The sequence below is a fragment of the Coffea eugenioides genome, chromosome 2, assembly GCF_003713205.1.
Source record: "Coffea eugenioides isolate CCC68of chromosome 2, Ceug_1.0, whole genome shotgun sequence".
NCBI lineage: Eukaryota > Viridiplantae > Streptophyta > Magnoliopsida > Gentianales > Rubiaceae > Coffea > Coffea eugenioides.
Genome location: NC_040036.1, coordinates 42246743 through 42265551, shown reverse-complemented (window position 1 = coordinate 42265551; position 18809 = coordinate 42246743). Strand labels below are relative to the sequence as shown.

The following is an 18809-nucleotide window of genomic DNA, read 5'->3' as shown; positions in this document are numbered from 1 at the left end:
CTTTGTTTCATTCATGAAAGAAAGTCAAGAACAATATGCTCTTTGCCTGAAGAAAGGAGGAGGCAAAGCAAAGGAAAGTAGAAGAGAAGTGGGAAGAAAGGCCGTTATTCTGTTTTCTGACATATGTTACTCCCTGTCCGGTTGTCCCCCTCAACTAATCCTACTTAGTCTTCTTATCCCACAAATAATCAATGAAAACTCTTTTCTCCCCCTTTTTTCAAGCTCTGTTCGGATACCTTTTATGGATTTTTTTGTTTTTGTTCTTGTGTACGTGTTTTTTCTCACCCGTTGGTTTCGACAGAATGAAAGTGCAAAATTACTTTTGCAATTTTCACTTATATCAAAAGGGTATTTTCATCTTTTCATTCAACTCCATCTGTTTTAACGATTTCTGTCAACTTTTCAGAATAATTCAAACCATGGGGTACCGACGCGTATGATATGAAACCACAAGGGGCTTTTCTGTATGATAGCTAAATCACAGGGGGCTTTTTTGTTATTAACCCTATTTAAAAGTATGGGGGTGTCTCGCTAAAGTGTAATTACCTAAATCTAAGAAAAGAAAATTAGGTTCTAACATTTCTGATTGTATGTTTATTGGATATGCTGAACATAATGATGCATATAGGTTTTTTGTTTTAAGAAGTGATGTGTTTGATTGTAATACAATTATCAACATATATATTGAATAAGAGCCGAAGAGCTCTTTAACTCTGAAGTACTTTTTGGTTTTCGTCGGCCCTCGTGAGTTGCTCGTGATTTTTAAAGGGCATCAGATGGAGTTTGGACACATGTTTCTTTCTTTCTTCTCCCTACTCTCCATTTCTTCCCCCTTTTTCCTTTGTTTCCTTTCAACCCTAAACCGCAGCCGCAGCTAGGCAGAATTCCAACAAAAAATTCTCTCATATCCCTCCACGCCGCAACTCCAGCCCACTTATACCCTCTCCTCTAAAAAGAAGTTGTCAATCCCCTCTCTCTCCTTCTCCGATCAACTGCAAAGCTAAAGTTTCCTTGATTGTCGCTTAAATTTTAGAAAATTTTTGGGCAATTCTTCTCCATTTCCCACAAAAAGAAAAACATGATTTCAAACAGATATCCATGGCCATGATGTAAGCATTTCCATCTCTCTTTCTCTTTTCCCTCATTATTATCATTAATGGCTCATTCCTGCTCTAAAGTATCTATGTTTTAGTTGCTTAGATTAATGCGTTTAATCGCTATTGGTGCCCTAATTTGAAACTACTCTTGGGTTAGACATGAATCTGGGAATTTGTAAGATACTTAAATATGTTTCGTTGCTTAAGTTGCAACTGAAGTGGAGTACGTGTTAAATATCTTATATTTCACGAGGAGCATCTGGATTTTGCTCTTGCATTGGGAAATTACTAATTGGGATACTTATGTGAGGAATCTGTTTTCTGCATGAATTGTTATATCAGAGTGAGTTATATGGTCTGACATAGTTTTCAGCTTATGGTTTTAGTTGCTTATTTCTTGTTGCTTGCGAATGTTTTGCTCTGGTATTTTATGTGTTTGTTGGGGTTTGTGTAAGTTTGATTCATTGAGTTACTTGGAGGTTGTGGGATGTCTTGGTGCAAGTGTGACAGCGCAGCTTAGTTTTACTCCTAATTCTTTTAAGTTCCTTTTGAGGTGTAAATAATTAAGTTTTGTGACTAGACACAGGCTGACTTAAAGGTTGCAGATTTTCATGGTTTAGGTAACAATCGGTTTATGCCTTTTGATGGGATTAAGTTGGTGGAAAGCAAAAACTTCGTCATTTTTATTTCTATAAGAGATGAATGATGCCAGGATTGTGAAATTTTTTGATATCGTCTTTCGGTTCTCCATGAAGTTTAGTAGTCTCCCCGTGATTGACTACGAAATGACTAAAATGCTGAATTATAGAATGAAAACCAGAAGTGATGAATATCTTGGTAAAGGTAGCTAGAAATTCAGACTTGGTATGTGTCCCTAGCATCCTCAGCATCTACATTGATATCCTGATTAAGGATACTAAATGATTTTAGGATGATTCTCATACTCCTGGCAATGTTGTTAAAGGATGTAGCGTTGCTAATAACTGATAACGTATCTCAGGTTTTGTGGTAATTAACATTTGCCAGAGAGTGCTGTTGTTTAAATTTGCAAATTTGATCAGTCAAGATAGTATTGTTGTGTGATAAAGTCTCAATTTTGTTTTGAGCTTTATTTTGGTTATTGTTTATAGTATGTGTTCTTTAGTGTAACCTAACCCTGCTGGCATACCTATCCCTGCGTTTGCCAATTTACCTAGGTTTGGCATGATGGGCTTGGTGACAAACTATTTTGGGATGGGACCTAAGGCAAGCACAAAACAATGAAGTCAGCTGTTGCAGTTTCAACAAACAATTCCTGGAAGTGGTAAAGACATCACTCACTCTTTGGTTTTGTGGGTTAAAAGCTCTACATTCTCTTGCTTTATTTTGTAGTGTGGGGTTGCATCAACCCTTGTATGTTTTGGTTGCTATTTTCCTTGGGGGAACTTGGAGATTTCTTTAATGTCTTGAGAAAATGGAGGTTTACTGCTGATGTTTGATTAGACAAGCAATAGGGAGGTGAAATTTTAACTTACCTTGATACTGATTTTAAGTCTTACTATGTTACAGTCTGTGGTTCTTATTTTTGTTTTTTTTAGTGAGGTTACTCTTGGTTTCTACGTTACAAAATGGTGTGATATTTCAAATCAAATAAGCTAGTGCTAGGTTGTGTGAAGTATTTATGAATGTGAACAATTGATGATTATATGTAGAAATGAGGAACTTTCTCCAGTGGAATTTGGTGGGACATTTGTATGATCTGGGTAGGCGATGGATTGAGGAGTATCCTTACCAGCTTTTTACATTTTATCTTGTTGGAGAATATTTAATGATGAGATTCTTCTGATTATTATCACTCCAATTGAGTTAGGCGGTAGTACGAACATGGTTGTATCATCAGGTTTCTTTGTGAATGGTGAGTCAATGATACCAATATGAGATATCGTTAGAGAAGAAGAAGCAAGATGTTAGTTACCTTTCAATTTTATTCATCTCTTCAAATCAACTAAAGTTGAATTAACGTGGACTTTATGAGCAGTATTATGAATCACATCAATTGATATCTCACAGGCTAACAAATAGTTGCTACTTTCTTTGTATGATTGACCCACTCGCTGTCTCTCTCGTTAGGTGTTAGATCCTGTGGATAAATTCTCAGAGAATGAAGCATCTGGTGTGAAAGGAGTTTGAATGTCGATGCTTAGAAATTCTCTGTTATAATCCTCTTGCTTGTTTTTAAGGTGACCTGTACTAATTCATGAGATCAATTGCATGTGTCATGCACCATACTTAAATATGCTTCTGTTAATACTCTCAGCACTCAGCAGTGGCAATTGATAATTGATGTAGTTGGTGTGTGTAGAACAGAATAGGTTACTTAAAAAAATCTATTAGATTACAATTTATAGCACTGTATGGCTTTGTACAAACACATGCATGTGGTTTCAGCTGCTAGAGTTGATTGTTCTGAGGGCACCCCTATATTGTACAATATTTTTTATCAAGATCTTTTTCACACGTTTTCTTTCCATTAGGTGGTAAATTACTAGCCCTGATGTTAGGTGAAGTTGATTTTCCTTTTTCCTCCCTTAAGGACACAACATGCTCCAAGTTTTATAGGTTATTAGTATTTTTTGTTATCCAAGATGAATGAAATGTAAGGATAGTATTCTATAAGCAAGGTAGGCTAAAACTTGCTTACTATAATTGCAAGTTTGAATGTAAGTGTACAGCAATCATTTTTGACAACTGCACTTCTTGCATTCTTTTGTTCGTTTATTTTTTTTTCTATAAATGAAATGGAATCTAATCATGGGATGTTTGAAAAATCAATGAAATCCATCTTAATGTTAACAAGCAGCAACATATTTTCCATTTTATCCTTGGAAGTTGACTTTAAAAGTAACAAATAGCATTTGTACCTGGAGCATTTCGTTTTTGGTTGTTAGTTCACATGTCAATTTACAGAGATCTGTATCAGTTTAGCAAATATCCAAAGCATCATTGTGTTCCTAATGGATATAATCAAATGTACTCATTGCAATACATTAGACTAGAAGTTTTACAAATTTAGCAAATGGCGGGGAAAGAAAGAGGGGTGGCTGCCATTATTTAACTACTTTTCTAGATGTACAGATATGTGTTTCATATTGCTCTGTTTTTCTTTTTTCTTTTTATTAAGTGTACATTGGATAGATTGAAGATTACATCTGCAAGTTGGCAAAGAGAGGAACAACAACATCTTAGAATGGTGTACTATTTTGTGTGACTCGAGGTATGGCATAGTTTAAAATTGTCACTTGTTGGAAAAAAACCAACATCATCTTCATTGTTGCATTTCTATTCTTATTGTTAAAGCTTTTATAATAACATAGGGATTTTTTCGAGCCGGCAGAACTTGCGCATGAGATTCCTCTGTACCATCAAGCAAGCAAGAAGCTCTCTCCCAATTGGAAATAGTATGCCTTCTCCCCCTCCGGGTCCTCCCTGTGTTTTTTTGGCAATCTGTTTCAAGATCAAATTAGGCTTGTTTTAGTTGAGTAGTTTGTTTGATGATTGTACATTCTTTTGAGTTGTCTTTTTTTTGTGCTGAGGTGCCAGTTTACTGTCTAGGACTTACTTCTAATTGTCTCAAGTGTTGAAAATTTTTCATGATTCTCTAAATATCTTTCTGTTATTTGGTGGAGAAAATGCGACATAGGTTGTCAATTTTTAAGTAGGTTTTTTTTACAACCTTAGCACATTATGGGGCCATAGTGTTCCCTGTCACTGTTTGGTAGACTATATTTATATATTTGTCAAAAAAAGATAATTTAATCTGTTTGGAGGTTTTGTCATTTTCTGTTCTGGATTCATGAAGATTGGCCACCACAAGCAATCATTTTGAAATACTTGATGATGATCTCTTGCTCTCTTGTCAAGTAAAGATTTTTGGATATTTTATATATCTACTCATCACAGACATATAAACATTGAGATCTCAAGATAACACTTAATTAGACTAATAAGTTGCAGTGATTCAATTGTTTTTCTTATGTCCTTATGTTTGGTTTGTCTGGTGATTCTTCTCCTGAATCTTCTTGTGTCATTTTTGTTATTTGTTTAGCTGCAGGATGCTCCTTTGACTAAAGACTTGTGTGACGAGTTTCATGTTGATGCCTGTGGTGCTCAGTTACAATTCTTGATAAATTGTTATTTTTCCTTTTCTTTGTTTTTATCTATTTCACTAGTTAATTTGTGATTGACAAGCTAACCTTGCTTTGCAGTTTCTGCTGAATTATACAACTGCCCCTAAAATTCTTCTTTTTTACTCAGTAAAAAGTTCTTGTCTTTTTGCCTTCTTTTATGATTTGTTTTTCTTCTTGCCAAGGATTCCTTTTTTTTTTTGCCTTTTACAAATGGTTTTTCTCTCGTCTCGTGTGGTGGTTCTTTTGGGGTGTTTTCCTGCCTGCATTGGTTAAGTTGTTTTCTTGTTTTGAATTTCTTTTGGCTTTTCTCTTGTGCCTCAAGTGTTTGAGTTGTTTTTCCAGTTTTGAAGTTCTTATCTTGTGCTTTGGGCGATTTGATGGGATTTTCTAATATCAGCATCATAGCTCTTAGAGGTGGGCACGGGTCGGGTACCCGCCCCGGACTGCAATTGGCTGACCTGACCCTAACATGTCGGGTCACTAATTTTTTGATCCTAATCCGCTCCGATTATCCTCGGATACCCGAAAAATAGGGGTGGGTCATAGGGTACCCGCCCCTACCTAAAAAAAACTCATTTGGACATCTTTTTTTTTTTTTTAGACTCCAACTTAAATTCATTACTAAATCATCAGTTACAAATGAATTCGATATTCCTTTGCATCAGCAACCAAACAGAGTAAGAAAAGCACAACAAAAGCAATAAAAGGAATTGAGTAAGACAACAAGAGCAAATGAAGAGCACACAAATTAATTTACACTAAAAAGGAGAAAAAAATTCACAATGCCCACGGAATCACAATGCCCATGGATAATACAATCACAATCCAAAATCTAAATACCTCACGGAATCAACCGTTAGCAATATGAAATTAGGAGAAAACTTGATACCTCACATTGCCCAAATCTGAATCAATATTATACAAGATGCCTAAATACAAAGTATCAAAATGCGATGCAAAAAATAGATAAGGTCGATAATGTCTGGGTATTGGGCATATCTTTGGTTTTCTTAGTTTAGACATTCGGTAATCTGCCATTCTGCCTACAACCTTGTTTTAGGTTGAATTTTCTAATTTTTTTCCCTAAAGAGATGTCTAATTATTAGTTGCTCCAATATTTGCTCAATCAGCATTCTCAAAAAAAAAAAAAAACCTGCAGATGAAGCCTGAAGGTCGGCGTTGGCTTGAGAAATCGAAATCGAAAGTCCCTGTTGAATCGTCTGCTTGAGGCTTGAGGCTTGCAGGCTTGAGTTCAACTTGACAAAATTGAAGAGATGGAGAAAGAAGATGTCGATTGTCGGCTGAAGGTTGAAGAGATGGAGAAGGACAAGGAGAAAATGAATTGAGGGAGAGGAAGTGTCGGCTGTAATCTGAAGACCAATGGATTGATTTAGGTTAGGGTTAATAATAATTTAAAATATGATACAATTACCCCTATATTTTTAATATTTATATATTATACCCCCGGGTCGGGTACCCGTGGGTTTTTACTTTTACTATTCGTATCCGTATCCGAATAGTTAGGGTACCCGACCCTATCTGATCCGCTGATAGAAATCGGATCGGATATCCTATTTTACGGTGCGGATCGGGTCGGGTTTTCGGATTTTTTTGCCCACCCCTAGGTAAAATGTTAAAAATTTCATGTAACATTGAAAATCAGGGTTGCCAATGAGACAGTGAATGAATGCAACTTTTTTTTGGGGGGGGGGGTGGGGTGGGGGGAAGGGACTTAAATATAATTGGAATGGCATGATGCGGAGAAAGTAGCACATAAATGAAAAACACAACAATACAAAAAATGAAGAAAACTTTTGATGGACCAAGACTTTAGAAGATTCAGGGCAAAACAACATCTCTAGGAAAATAGCTGAACTCCAACATGCACAGTGATTGAGAGAACTATAGCAAAGGAGGAAGGGATCCTCTCTTTTTCTTTTTTTTGGGGGGGGGGGGGGGGGTGGGGGCGGGGGTAGGGGGGGGCAAAAAAATCCGAAAACCCGACCCGATCCGCACCGTAAAATAGGATATCCGATCTGATTTCTGTCAGCGGATCAGATTTAGGTAATTACACTTTAGCAAGACACCCCATACTTTTAAATAGGGTTAATAACAAAAAAGCCCCTTGTGATTTAACTATCATACAGAAAAGCCCCTTGTGGTTTCATATCACACGCGTCGGTACCCAATGGTTTGAATTATTCTGAAAAGTCGACGGAAATCGTTAAAACAGATGGAGTTTGAATTATTCGGCCTGTAACTGATGTTCTCCTTCGACTCTCGTGTCGAAGATGAGCACCCCCACCTTGCCGGTGCTGTTAATCGGAATTTGGGGAGTATATCAGATTTCGCAGTGATCGATTAGCATGGAGAGCCTGCGTACCTTCTGGACAATTGTCGATGAGAACGAAGGGAACGAGATTTAGAGACAAGGTCTCGTCGTGCTCGCTACTAGTCTGCTACCGTCCAAGTTTCCTCTTTCCTCCGCTGCTTCCAGCCGAGAAGGAGTTTCATCTTTTCTCGGCCTTCATCTTCTCTCTCTCGCTTTCAGCCTTCATCTTCAAGCCATCTTCAGCCTTCATCTTCAAGTTTTGTTCACATAATGAAGAAATTTCGGTACAGACGTACACTTTATAGGGAGTGCATTCATTTTACTTGATCTTTTCTCGGCTATTAATCTGTGTTTCTACTTTATTTCTTTTAGGCATTTCATCGAACAGATTCTGCATATGTATTTTTTATTAAATTGTTGGTGGGATCATGGTATAGTTTCCATTTTTATGGGATTGTTGTGACTTCTAAGTATTCCAGTAGTTGCGAAATTTACCTACGACTATTTAACTGGTGAGTGAATGTTAAGTTACTAGTTATGATTAGATTGTGACAAATGGTTGTATTTCATTCCCATATGACAGTGGCTATGACTTGTGAGAAGTTGTTTTAAATGGTTTAGTTTATGTCCATGTTTTAAATCAAGTAAAGGAAAAAAAAAAAAGGGTTCCAAATTCGGTGAAATTGAAAATTGCCGAATTCCAAATTGAATTTGGAATCGAACTCGAATTCGGAAGTGGTGAAATCAAAATCGAATTCGGTCGGTTTTCCTGATGTCAAAATTTCGAAAAATTCTGAATTCAAAGTTCGGAATTACCGATTTCGATTTCGATGCACACCCTTGCTCCTAACTGAATTGTAAAAGGCATGTTTGTATGGAAACTAGGAAGAATTAAACTCATCTCTAGAAGTCTTGACTTACACTGAGTTTTTGCCCTTTTTTCGTATTTTTTTGGGTATCCAACCGTCCGAATCCTACGTCTTGCCCCCGCAGTTTTCCCATATTTTTGTTCTTTCTGCATCTCCAGTTCTCCTTTTTTACTTCCCACTTGTCTCTTCCAATCTCGACTTAAACATTGCCCTTTATAGAGCTTCTCTTCATGTACACTAGTTTTTGTTAATAAACTTCTTGAATTTTGTATTCTAATCATCATCTTATTTGTACTTGTTATTTGTCCAATTTTATTCTGTCAATTCCATCTATCAGATTTCTTTGGGTTGACTAGATGTTGTTTTTGAGGCTTTACCAAGATGGCTTCTTGATTAATATATAATTCAGTTTGATTAATTTCCATTATTTATAGTGTTATTATGTATAAGATGTCTGATTCCCCATAGAGTTCTGGTAAGGTGTGCAAAGTCAAATGAGAGTAGGGGGATTGTGGCTACAAAAATTGGCATATGCATTTAGGTCTCCATTGCAGGGGCGTCGGAGTATTCCTTGTCTTGCATATCTGAGCTTACAGTGGAATTTAAATTGAGAATTTGACTGTCATATGGATTATCAAAGAGTTTTAGATGAAGGAAAATAGCGTTCGTTCTTATTGGTGGAGAGAGATTTTTCTGAAAAGTGATGAGTCTGTAAGCTAGAAGCAGTACTTGCATATGCTTATAGCAAGTGGAGCATATTGGCATGGGACCATTATTTCCTTTCTCATGCCATTGCTTGCTGATTTTCCTCTACTCCTCGCAACTTTTTTTTTTGCTTTTTGTTGTTTTGTGTTGTATGTAGATCAGCCACCTTTTCATTCAAAATTTCTTTTTTGGCATGTCTGTGCGTATCCTCAGTCCTTACTTGGCTTAACAGAACTATTCATGGTACTCATATATTTGGACTGTCTTGTCAACCTGATGATTGATATGCATTTTAGACTGGTTTCCTCCAATTATTCTCAATTTGTTTCAGGGAGATTTTTCTCATCATTCTGGATTCCTTTATATCTATAGATGGATTACCATGCAATAAAGGAATTCTCATGTTTTCTAAACTTAAAAAACAAGTTCTAGGTTGCAAATTTCTTGTTTTTTCTGAATAAAATGATGGCAATAATGTTTGATCCGATAGTCAATTTGGCCTATTAGCTTGTGTAAGATATATTTACTATCATAAGACCGATTCAAGATTGTGTATTACACACATTATTCCCTGTTGTTCATATTGGGCATTTTGAACTTCAGGAGTCATTTTGTCTGATTTTGTTTCTAAGTGTGTGCAATGGCAAATAGGTACATGGGGTATGTGTAGTTCTGAGAGAGTACTGCAACTCTAGTAGAGCATGATCGATAGTCTGTCCTAGGTTCTTCCTTTTTATATAGGTTTAATCAAACCGAATTTCTTTGAGTTCTTACACTGTCTGTTCTGAGCTGACTTGGGATCACGCTTTGAGTCTAGGATACAAGACTTTCTGCAACCATGGATTTGTTGGATTTGATGCAGTTCCCTTGTTCTTGCCTTTCCAGCACCCACCCCCACCCCCCCCCCCCAAAAAAAAGGAAAAAAGAAAAAGAGAGGATCCCTTCCTCGTTTGCTATAGTTCTCTCAATCACTGTGCATGTTGGAGTTCAGCTATTTTCCTAGAGATGCTGTTTTGCCCTGAATCTTCTGAAGTCTTGGTCCATCAAAAGTTTTCTTCATTTTTTGTATTGTTGTGTTTTTCATTTATGTGCTACTTTCTCCGCATCATGCCATTCCAATTATATTTAAGTCCCTTCCCCCCCCCCCCCCCCCCCCCCCAAAAAAAAAGTTGCATTCATTCACTGACTCATTGGCAACCCTGATTTTCAATGTTACATGAAATTTTTAACATTTTACCTACTTGTTGAACAGATGGAAAGAAGCATAGCAGATGAGCTCTACTGTGATCTATTGAATGTGTCCAATATTCATTTAGATCCCAGGTCAAATGTTGATGGTGCAGTACATAATTCACATGGTATGTTTTTTACTCTGAGCTTTTTTCTTCTGTTAGCTATTAGTCAATCTGTTCATGTATGCTGGAATTGAGAGCTACTTAATTAGTACAATCAATTCAAAATTCATGATAATCTATTGGTCTTGTGTTCTCAGAAAACAACCTAGGATTGCTTGCTTTTGTTATTTTAAGAAATGATCCATGATTGGGGGGGAGGGATGGGTTGGGTTGTTCAGGGCCCAAAATGGACCCTCCGACTTACACTATAAATAAATAAATAAATAAAAAGATCCATGATAATGTTTGTTGAAGGGTATTGTTAATGAAACCATTCCCGAATGACCTTAGTATGGTTACTAGGAAACAAGTAAATGAAGCCTAAAAAGAGAGATGAAGACTAAAAAGTATGGTTTCTTGCATTCTAATCTATCCAAGTAGCAGTTTACATCATTGAACAGGTAGATAAAAAGTCCCATGATAAAGATATATTTCATTAACTTCTGGTAAAAGTGTTAGTTTTGTCTTATACGGGATATGAAGTACAGTCCCTTTGCATCCCAAAACGTGGGCCAGTTCTACTCCTGCACCTGCTGGAATCCAATTATTCTTTCTCGAAGTTCAGTTTCAGCCTTGAAATTGCTAATACCTCATAGGAACTTGTCTAAACTATGTAACGTGTTCTCCTCCTGCTTCTTAAAACATTAGTGTCATATGCAGTGACTATGCAAGATACTGCTGCACCTTCATAATCTCTTTCTATATTGGGCATTACTGCACCTCTATCCATTCTTAAATTTTCTGGGGAAACCTTTATATGTCCTTTCTTTGATAGTTTGAATCAATTTGACTAGTGATTAATTGACTATACCAGCAAAACTTTCGCTTGACCTGCTTAATTAATTACTCTATCTACTTCTAGCCCCATTTTTTTTCATTTATGTAAGAAACATAGTGGCCAAGCATAGGCATTCTGAAAGTCTAGTTCAAATAGCACACCATTCTCAATCTTGCCTATCGAGAATCTAATTTTCTAATCAATCGAATTGCATTTAGTATCTGCCTTCACTTATGAAGATGTTTTGAAAGTAGGAATTTCCACTCTCCTGCAACCTCTCATCCACATACTTTGAGTGCATGCTATTATCCTTCGATGCTGTGAACTGGTCTTGGGGCCTAGTAGTTCTTTTTATACAAAGATGAATGCTAGTTGGGAGTCGCTTTAATAGTTTTTTAGAAGGCATTTTCTTTAGAAAACTTCTGTTATTTCGTTATATTTTCAATCAATCTCCCAGGAATTCTGAAAAAAGGCAATAGAAACAATGACACGGTTTTGCTTTCTGTATCATCAGAGCTTCCTATAGATTCAAATTTATTCTTATCTGGAAATAGTCCACTTTTGCATATTGGTGTCAGATAGGAATCATATTGCCGTGAGGTATGTGTTATAGGTCAAATGATATGCTAAACCCTAAAATGGTTCTTATGTGAAGAACTCAAACAAAACCAGACCATATCTTTTTAAAAAGCTTACTCCTTGATGTGCTTGATTCCAGTTCCATTTTTCCAGTAGAGTTCCTTCTTCTTGTTGCATAATCTTGACAGTAGTATGGTTCTGAAGCAATACTAGTAGGATGACATATTACAGTGGAGCCGGATTTCCTATAAAAGTAACTGTCTTATTTTTATCTTTGTGGTATTTATGCTTTAAAAATTGGTGGACACTGTTGAGTTGTTGAAAAAACTATAAGAGAATTCATGTACCCCGAGTTTGCAAAACTATGCTAAAGCTTGGAGCTTAATCTGGTTTATTTGATTTTTCAAGCGCATGGTTCATTAGTATTTTCTTTGGACTGCGGGATAGGTCATGGTTGTGCTTGGGTCTGTAAAAGCGTCATGCATTTGGTGCTTATATTTCAGGTTACGAGTTGAATATATTTTTGTTTGATTAGTATTTTGCATGGGCAGACAAATTAGTAAGGATTTAAATATAATAGTTGGTGGAGGTTAAAGATGATTGAACAGTTCCCATGGTTTGATTGATTCGCCATTTCGATAGACATATTAACTCCTCTAAAGAGTTAATATGGTTCATGCTATAGTCCGTTATCAGATTCATGTTTAGGAGCTAAAGCTGTGACACTGTCAAATGGAAACTTGACAACTTTGGTTCTTTAAAGTAAGCATGATAAAGAGACGAGATCAAACTCTTGTGGTAGGAACTTTTGTTGTTTCAGGGATGTGCAGTTTGCTGAACCATTGAGTTTTGCTGGTGCGTGAATTCCTATTTTTCAATTGTGAGAGCAGATATAATATCAAACTAGGTTCTCATTGTCGAAGCCCTTGAAAATTAGTGAGTTTGTTTGGATAAGAGTTTATTTGGATGATTTATTTGAGATATTTACTGTAGCACTTTTTGTGATGTGATGTATGTGAGATAAAAAGGTGATTGGGAAGATAAAAAGGTGATTGGGATTTGTGAAACAAATTTTGCAAACCAAATTTGGCTTGTCCAAACAAACTCAGTGTTTTTATAAAAACACCACACTTACCTTCAGGCTGCATTGCCTTTGTTTACTTGGTGGTCCTACCCTTATATAAAGATGCTTGAAAGTTGAGATGCCATCACCATCAGGTTAGGCAGGATCATTATGGTTGGTAGTTTTGGGGCTTTTGTTGCGCTACGAGGTTCTGTGATGCAGGAAATAGTGGCAACTGCTAAGGATAAAGATTAACGAGGAGAGAACACATTAATCTACAAGAAAAGGAGGATTAGTCAACCCAGGAGAGCTTAATTTGATACCTGAATCATATGATGAGGAAAACGTATTGCTGCAGTACAGAAATATGTCCATTAACTGGGGGCTATAGAATCTAATGTTGCCCTAGATTGTGAAAAGTCCAAATAACTTTTTTAAAAAATTCCTGCCTAGTGGTCCAACTGTTTAAGACTGGCAATTCTAAATAGCTACTGCAGCACTTAAGTAAACCCCTGGGGAGAACTTCTTATCTAAATAAAATCAAATTAATTGATTATCAATTAATAGTGCATCAATGTGTTATGTGAGCCTGACATTTTATCAGTGTCTAATTTCAGATAGTGATGGGGATGAACTATGGTATGATGATGGAGCTTTACCCTATGAGACAGAGAAAGTTGAAAAAGCATTTGATATGGAAAGGGAGTGGCAGAGGAGGCGCGAGCAATTTCATACAGTATCCTTGTTCTAATTGGCACGTTAGCAAGTTCGTGATTGTGCCTCATTTAATGCTGATATAGCATGATAACTGAAACTCCTAAAATAATAATCATGTGGGAAGTCTGTTCATGACTTTAAATAAGAATATCAGAATAGGTACATGGAGGTGAGAATGAAATTTGATGCTATTGAGAGTTTGGGATTAAGAAATATGATGAAGCTATTTCACATCCAGTTTATGTGTGTTCTATTTTTTTTTAATAGATAATAAATATTTGTAAATCCTGATGAACTATCAGATTGGATATCGTGACGGTCTGGTAGCTGGAAAAGAAGCATCTGCTCAAGAGGGATTTAACATAGGCTTTAAGGAATCTGTATTTGTTGGCCAAGCATGGGGTCTTGTCAGAGGCGTTACCAGGTAAATATAATAAGACAGAAATTATTGAACTTTTACTCCACTGCTTTTAGAGGTCTTGGGTTCAAATCCTCCTTCCCAGCCACCATCCCTCCCCCCGCGCGAACTTGTTAAATCCCACCCCTCCCCTGCTTTTGCTTTTAAGTTCCCTTCCACCACTTTTAACATCCCAATTCTTTTTCTTCCTCCCGAACGAAAGTCTCCTAGAACTAACAATTTTCCTTCCATCTCTTGACGAAGTGCTTGGGTTTGTCTTCCTGATGGGGTAAAAGAGGGGTTGGTTGAAACAGAGGAGAAAAGAAACAAGTTGCGGCAGTTGCATGAATCAGTGCGTGGTATTTCGGCAACAGATGCACTTAAGTTGTTCCATGATCACCTTAATAACAATTTGATGGAGCATGGGGAGAATGCAGAAACCGGTTCCAATACAGGAGATTTGCGTGCCCAATGTTCTGGTGCTAATGTTATTGAACATTATGTCCGGGAGTTTAACTTGCTTCTTGTTCAATGTTCTGCAATGGATGTGCACCTAGAATGACTTAAAATTGTCATGTAATGCGTGGAATATGCTTAGGTGTATTTGCATCCAAAGGAAATATATTTGGCGTCTTTTGGATAGCGCCGCAAAACTAGGCATCTGTCAGATATACCATTTCTGTTTTGAAAGGTTTCTCATCTGCCTATATTGAGCCTGGACGTTGAAGCATTCCTTGCAAGCCAGCTGCTTGGGCAACATACATAGCTTGATTGACTCTGCTTGATCTCAATAGTTGAATCGTGTATTCTTCTTGGCACCCTTGAAAGTCTGTGAACTTTGACAATGCCACTTTTGTAACTGGAGCTTTTATGGTTAGTATTTTTGCATAGTAAATTTTGTTTTTGGAGATAAATGAAAAACATATTTTTTAGGGTTAGTTACACTTTACTCCTCAAGCTTTTACCTGAAGTGTACTTTACCCCTCCCGAACGAAAGTAATGGGCACTTACCTCCTTTGAAAAATTCCCCTGTACAAAAATATACAAATACATGATGTGGATTTTTCCTTTAACAAAAATGCCCTCCTTGAGAGGGTATCTCTGACGTTATTATTTTTTATTTTATTTCTATTACTGTTTTTACTCCTTTCGTTCTGCTTCTGACTAAAAAGATGTTTGTAGATGTAAATATTTTTGCCGTTCAACTTATATAGCATTTCTCTTCGTTCTTTTCAGCTAAATGCACAAGGCAAAAAAAAAAAAAAATCAAATGTACTTTCCATTAGTTTTTGAGTGCTCAGTAGCCAAACAAGGTAAATTGAAAATTAGTATGCAAAATATTTTGTATGGTATAAATGTTTAATCAAGAATTGTGTCATTTAAGTAATGTGTAAAATTAAGTGTTTTTTTTTGTTGGTCACATAGGTCCGTTTGGCAAGTGAGTTTTTTAATGTTTGTCTAAAACTTTACTGTAACTTACCGTAGAAGTTGTTGAAAAAATTTTTGAAGTGTGTAAATTTTTGGATATTTTGAAGTGTGTAGTTTAAAAACTTTGAGTAGTTTTTGAACTTACTGTAGCTAATGTTGTTAAAAAAAACTTGTAACAGGCAAATTTGATCAAAAACTTGCTTGTCAAACAAAGTCATAGTCTGACACACGCACAGTTACTTATATATCAAATGTTTTTTGGTGAGTATATGATGTTTCGTAGTTTTTTGAAATTTTCATTTTATTAGAAAGATTCAGTTTTAAATACTTAAACGTTTTATTTACCCTAGAACTAGTAAGATTCAACCTTCTGACTCATTTACATATCCAAGCATTGAACTTATCACATTTCACTAGACGTTGCCAATTTATTACGTTTGTTTACTTTTTTTTGAATAATTTATTTGGTTGCTGAAAAAATCGAAACAAAATGAAAAGGGTCAGTTCATTCTCGGGATGAGTTTAATCGTACTTATGCTTGTTGAAATAGATATAAATGATAAATAAATTAGAAAAGGCAAAGTGGATGAGTTTTAGAGTATTCTTGGGGTCACTAGAAGAAATCAAAAGAGCAAGTAAATTCATGATAAATAAATAAGACCGCGGGGTAAAGTTGATAATTTCTGTTATATATTGGCCTGAAGTAGAAATTGATCATTTCTGTTCATGTTTCTTTCGCAGGAACAAGAGGCAAGGTAGTCTAGCGATGTAGTAATTGTTATGTGAAGTAGAAATTGTGAATTGCCATAAGATTCAGTTGTTGAATTTTTGGAAGACGCATAAACTACTCTTGCACATAAATAAAATGGTGAAATTACCTTCACCAACAACAAAAACACTGATAAGGCTGTTTAACACAACAAAAGTACCACACGAACTTCAAACAAATGGTCTCAACTTGAAGATTGACAGAATATCTTACAAGAAACGGTGATATATCATTAATATTCTGACCCAACAATTCAAGATATGAAGCTGCTGCTTCTCTGGTAAAGCTGGATCAATCAACTACTAGCTTCTTGGCGTAAACCTTCTTCAGTTGTCATCTCCCAGGAGTACGTATAATTGCAGATGTTTCTTCTCTGTTCACTGCATCTAGAATAAGAGAAATTGTCATACGTTAGCAGAATTTGAACTGTGAATGGATCTTTTATGAGTAAATTTCAGAGATGAATAAGTTATCAAAGAGAAAAAGTTTTAATCGTCACCAGAGTGGTATCAACTGCAAGCTTGAATTGATCTTGCATGACTGAATGAGAATGAGCTGTGACTCGGTTGGGTATTGTTGGATATTTTAATAAAAATATCATTATTATTTTGAATTCATTCACATGCTTATTTTGAATTCAATTGCAATAAGTTACAAATTTTGAAATGAATTTTCAGTTATAAGAGCACCATTAAAAAGGGTAACCTATGAGATTTATGTCTTGAATTCAAATGCAATAAGTTACAAAATTTGAAATGAATTTTCAGTTACAAGATCACCTTTAAAAAGGGTAACCTATGAGATTTATGTCTTGTTTTTGTAACCTATGTGATGATTAGATTTTAAGAATTTTATTTATTGAATTTTAACTAGTATACAATGCCCTAAACCTTTTCAAATTTTGTAACTGAAAAATATGACACATTTATTCCATTTAATGGTGGCATTCCTATGCACCTAAAGCTTTAGCCTATAAATAGAGGTCACTATCAACCAAGTTTCATACACTTTTCTTGCTATCTTAAAAAAACTATCTTCCTCACTTCTATTGGGCATTAGTTAGGTGTTGAGAAGAGCTTTAGCTTCTCTAAATTCTGTAGATTTAGTAGAAGCAACAGCATAGGCTGGGCTGTTGCATCCCAGAGGCGACGTGCCATCAACCTTCTACACCGGGCATAATCCCGAGAGGGGCGCGAATCGTCTTAAGAGAGCGACCTAGTCCGCGCCTCACCTAGCCGAAATTACTTTATTTCTTTTCTTTGACTTTTGTTTTGCAGGTTGATCGTGCATATCAAGTTCTAAAGGAACAACAATTTAAGACGATTCGGAGTACCATGGAGGTTGCAAGCAATGTTGCAAACGCTACCACTATTGGATCTAGTGATCTCAACAAACCATTTTGCTTTAGTGGCCAACATTTCAAAAGGTGGGCCAAGAAAGTGATGTTCTATTTGAAGCTAATGAAGGTTGCCTGGGTCTTAGCCACAAAGAATCCAAAAAAGATAGACACCAATTCCATGATTGATGAAGAAAGGGAGAATCATGCCAAACAACTTCAAAAATGGGAAAATGATGAGGAAGATTGCAGAAATTATATCCTTAATTGTTTGTCTGATGAACTTTATGATTTTTATTCTTCATCTTATACTTCAGCAAAAAGAATTTGGAGAGCATTGCAACAAAAATATGATACTGAAGAAGCAAGCTCGAAAAAATATGCTTGTAGCCGTTATTTCAAGTTTTAAATGGTGGAAAACAAGCCAGTACTAGAGCAAGTTCATGACTTGCAAATGATCGTCCATGAGATTGAATCTGAAGGAGTCAAAGTCGATCCGCAAATGCAAGTTGCAGCCATCATTGACAAACTTCCAACATCATGGAAAGATTTTCAGAAAGGGCTACGTCATAAGCAACAAGAATTGACAATAGCAAATCTGATGGCAAGGTTGCGCATTGAAGAAGAAGCTAGAAAACAAGACAAAGGTGAAGAGTTCAATGGGAGTACTAAGGTGTAAACTTCCTAACTTCTAGTGAGAATGTCTCTAAGGGTCAACAAGACAAAAATAACGCCTATTTGAAGCCTAGAGGGAAGAATATGAAAAACAAGTTTTCAAAAAATTATTTTAACCAAAAAAAGTCAAATCAAGGACCCCCTTCAAAACAAGTTTCAAATACTCCAAATTTTGGAAATAATATGAATAATAGAGCTTGTTTTGTTTGTGGAAAATTGGGTCATCGTGCAAAAAATTGTTGTTTTAGAAAATTTGGACCAAATTTTAAGCCACAAGCTAATGTGACTCAACTAATTGAAGAGTCATTTGTGGCTATGGTTTCTGAAATCAATTTTGTTGGAAATACTGAAGGGTGGTGGGCTGATTCTGGTGCCTCTAGGCATGTTTGCTATGATAGAACTTGGTTCAAAAGTTATTCTCCTATTGAAAAAGAAACAAAAGTTTTGCTAGGAGATTCACATACAACCAATGTTCTAGGCATGGGCGAAGTTGAACTAAAGTTT

The 18809-nt window shown here is 36.1% G+C and overlaps 1 protein-coding gene and 1 long non-coding RNA gene across 5 annotated transcripts; one reads left to right on the top strand and one right to left on the bottom strand.

Annotated features, from left to right (window-relative positions):
- The first annotated feature begins 826 nt into the window (after window positions 1-826).
- On the top strand, window positions 827-15035 carry LOC113763750 (protein YAE1-like). 4 transcript variants are annotated; one of them, XM_027307664.1, is made up of 8 exons: window positions 827-1109; window positions 2294-2400; window positions 4272-4350; window positions 4451-4534; window positions 10422-10527; window positions 13601-13719; window positions 14003-14124; window positions 14362-15035. In XM_027307664.1, the coding sequence occupies exons 5-8, from the start codon at window positions 10422-10424 to the stop codon at window positions 14657-14659; spliced, it is 645 nt and encodes a 214-aa protein (XP_027163465.1). In that variant the 5' UTR covers window positions 827-1109; window positions 2294-2400; window positions 4272-4350; window positions 4451-4534; the 3' UTR covers window positions 14660-15035. The 4 variants fall into 4 exon arrangements, with proteins under 4 accessions (XP_027163465.1, XP_027163464.1, XP_027163463.1 ...); XM_027307663.1 differs by having other exon boundaries at window positions 4258-4350; window positions 4471-4534; XM_027307662.1 differs by having other exon boundaries at window positions 4258-4350.
- A 1291-nt stretch (window positions 15036-16326) lies between these two features.
- On the bottom strand, window positions 16327-16867 carry LOC113763529. The gene is made up of 2 exons (XR_003467363.1): window positions 16794-16867; window positions 16327-16680 (listed from the first exon to the last, which is right to left on the bottom strand). It is a non-coding gene; the product is annotated as an uncharacterized LOC113763529 (long non-coding RNA).
- Window positions 16868-18809: the final 1942 nt, after the last annotated feature.

What these genes read in the sequence shown, in the direction of transcription:
- LOC113763750 (XM_027307664.1), top strand. Translation starts at nt 10,422, where the DNA reads ATGGAAAGAAGCATAGCAGATGAGCTCTACTGTGATCTATTGAATGTG. An exon ending in TGCAGTACATAATTCACATG is followed by an intron (nt 10,528 to 13,600) that starts GTATGTTTTTTA and finishes GTCTAATTTCAG; the next exon opens with ATAGTGATGGGGATGAACTA. An exon ending in CTTGTCAGAGGCGTTACCAG is followed by an intron (nt 14,125 to 14,361) that starts GTAAATATAATA and finishes CTCTTGACGAAG; the next exon opens with TGCTTGGGTTTGTCTTCCTG.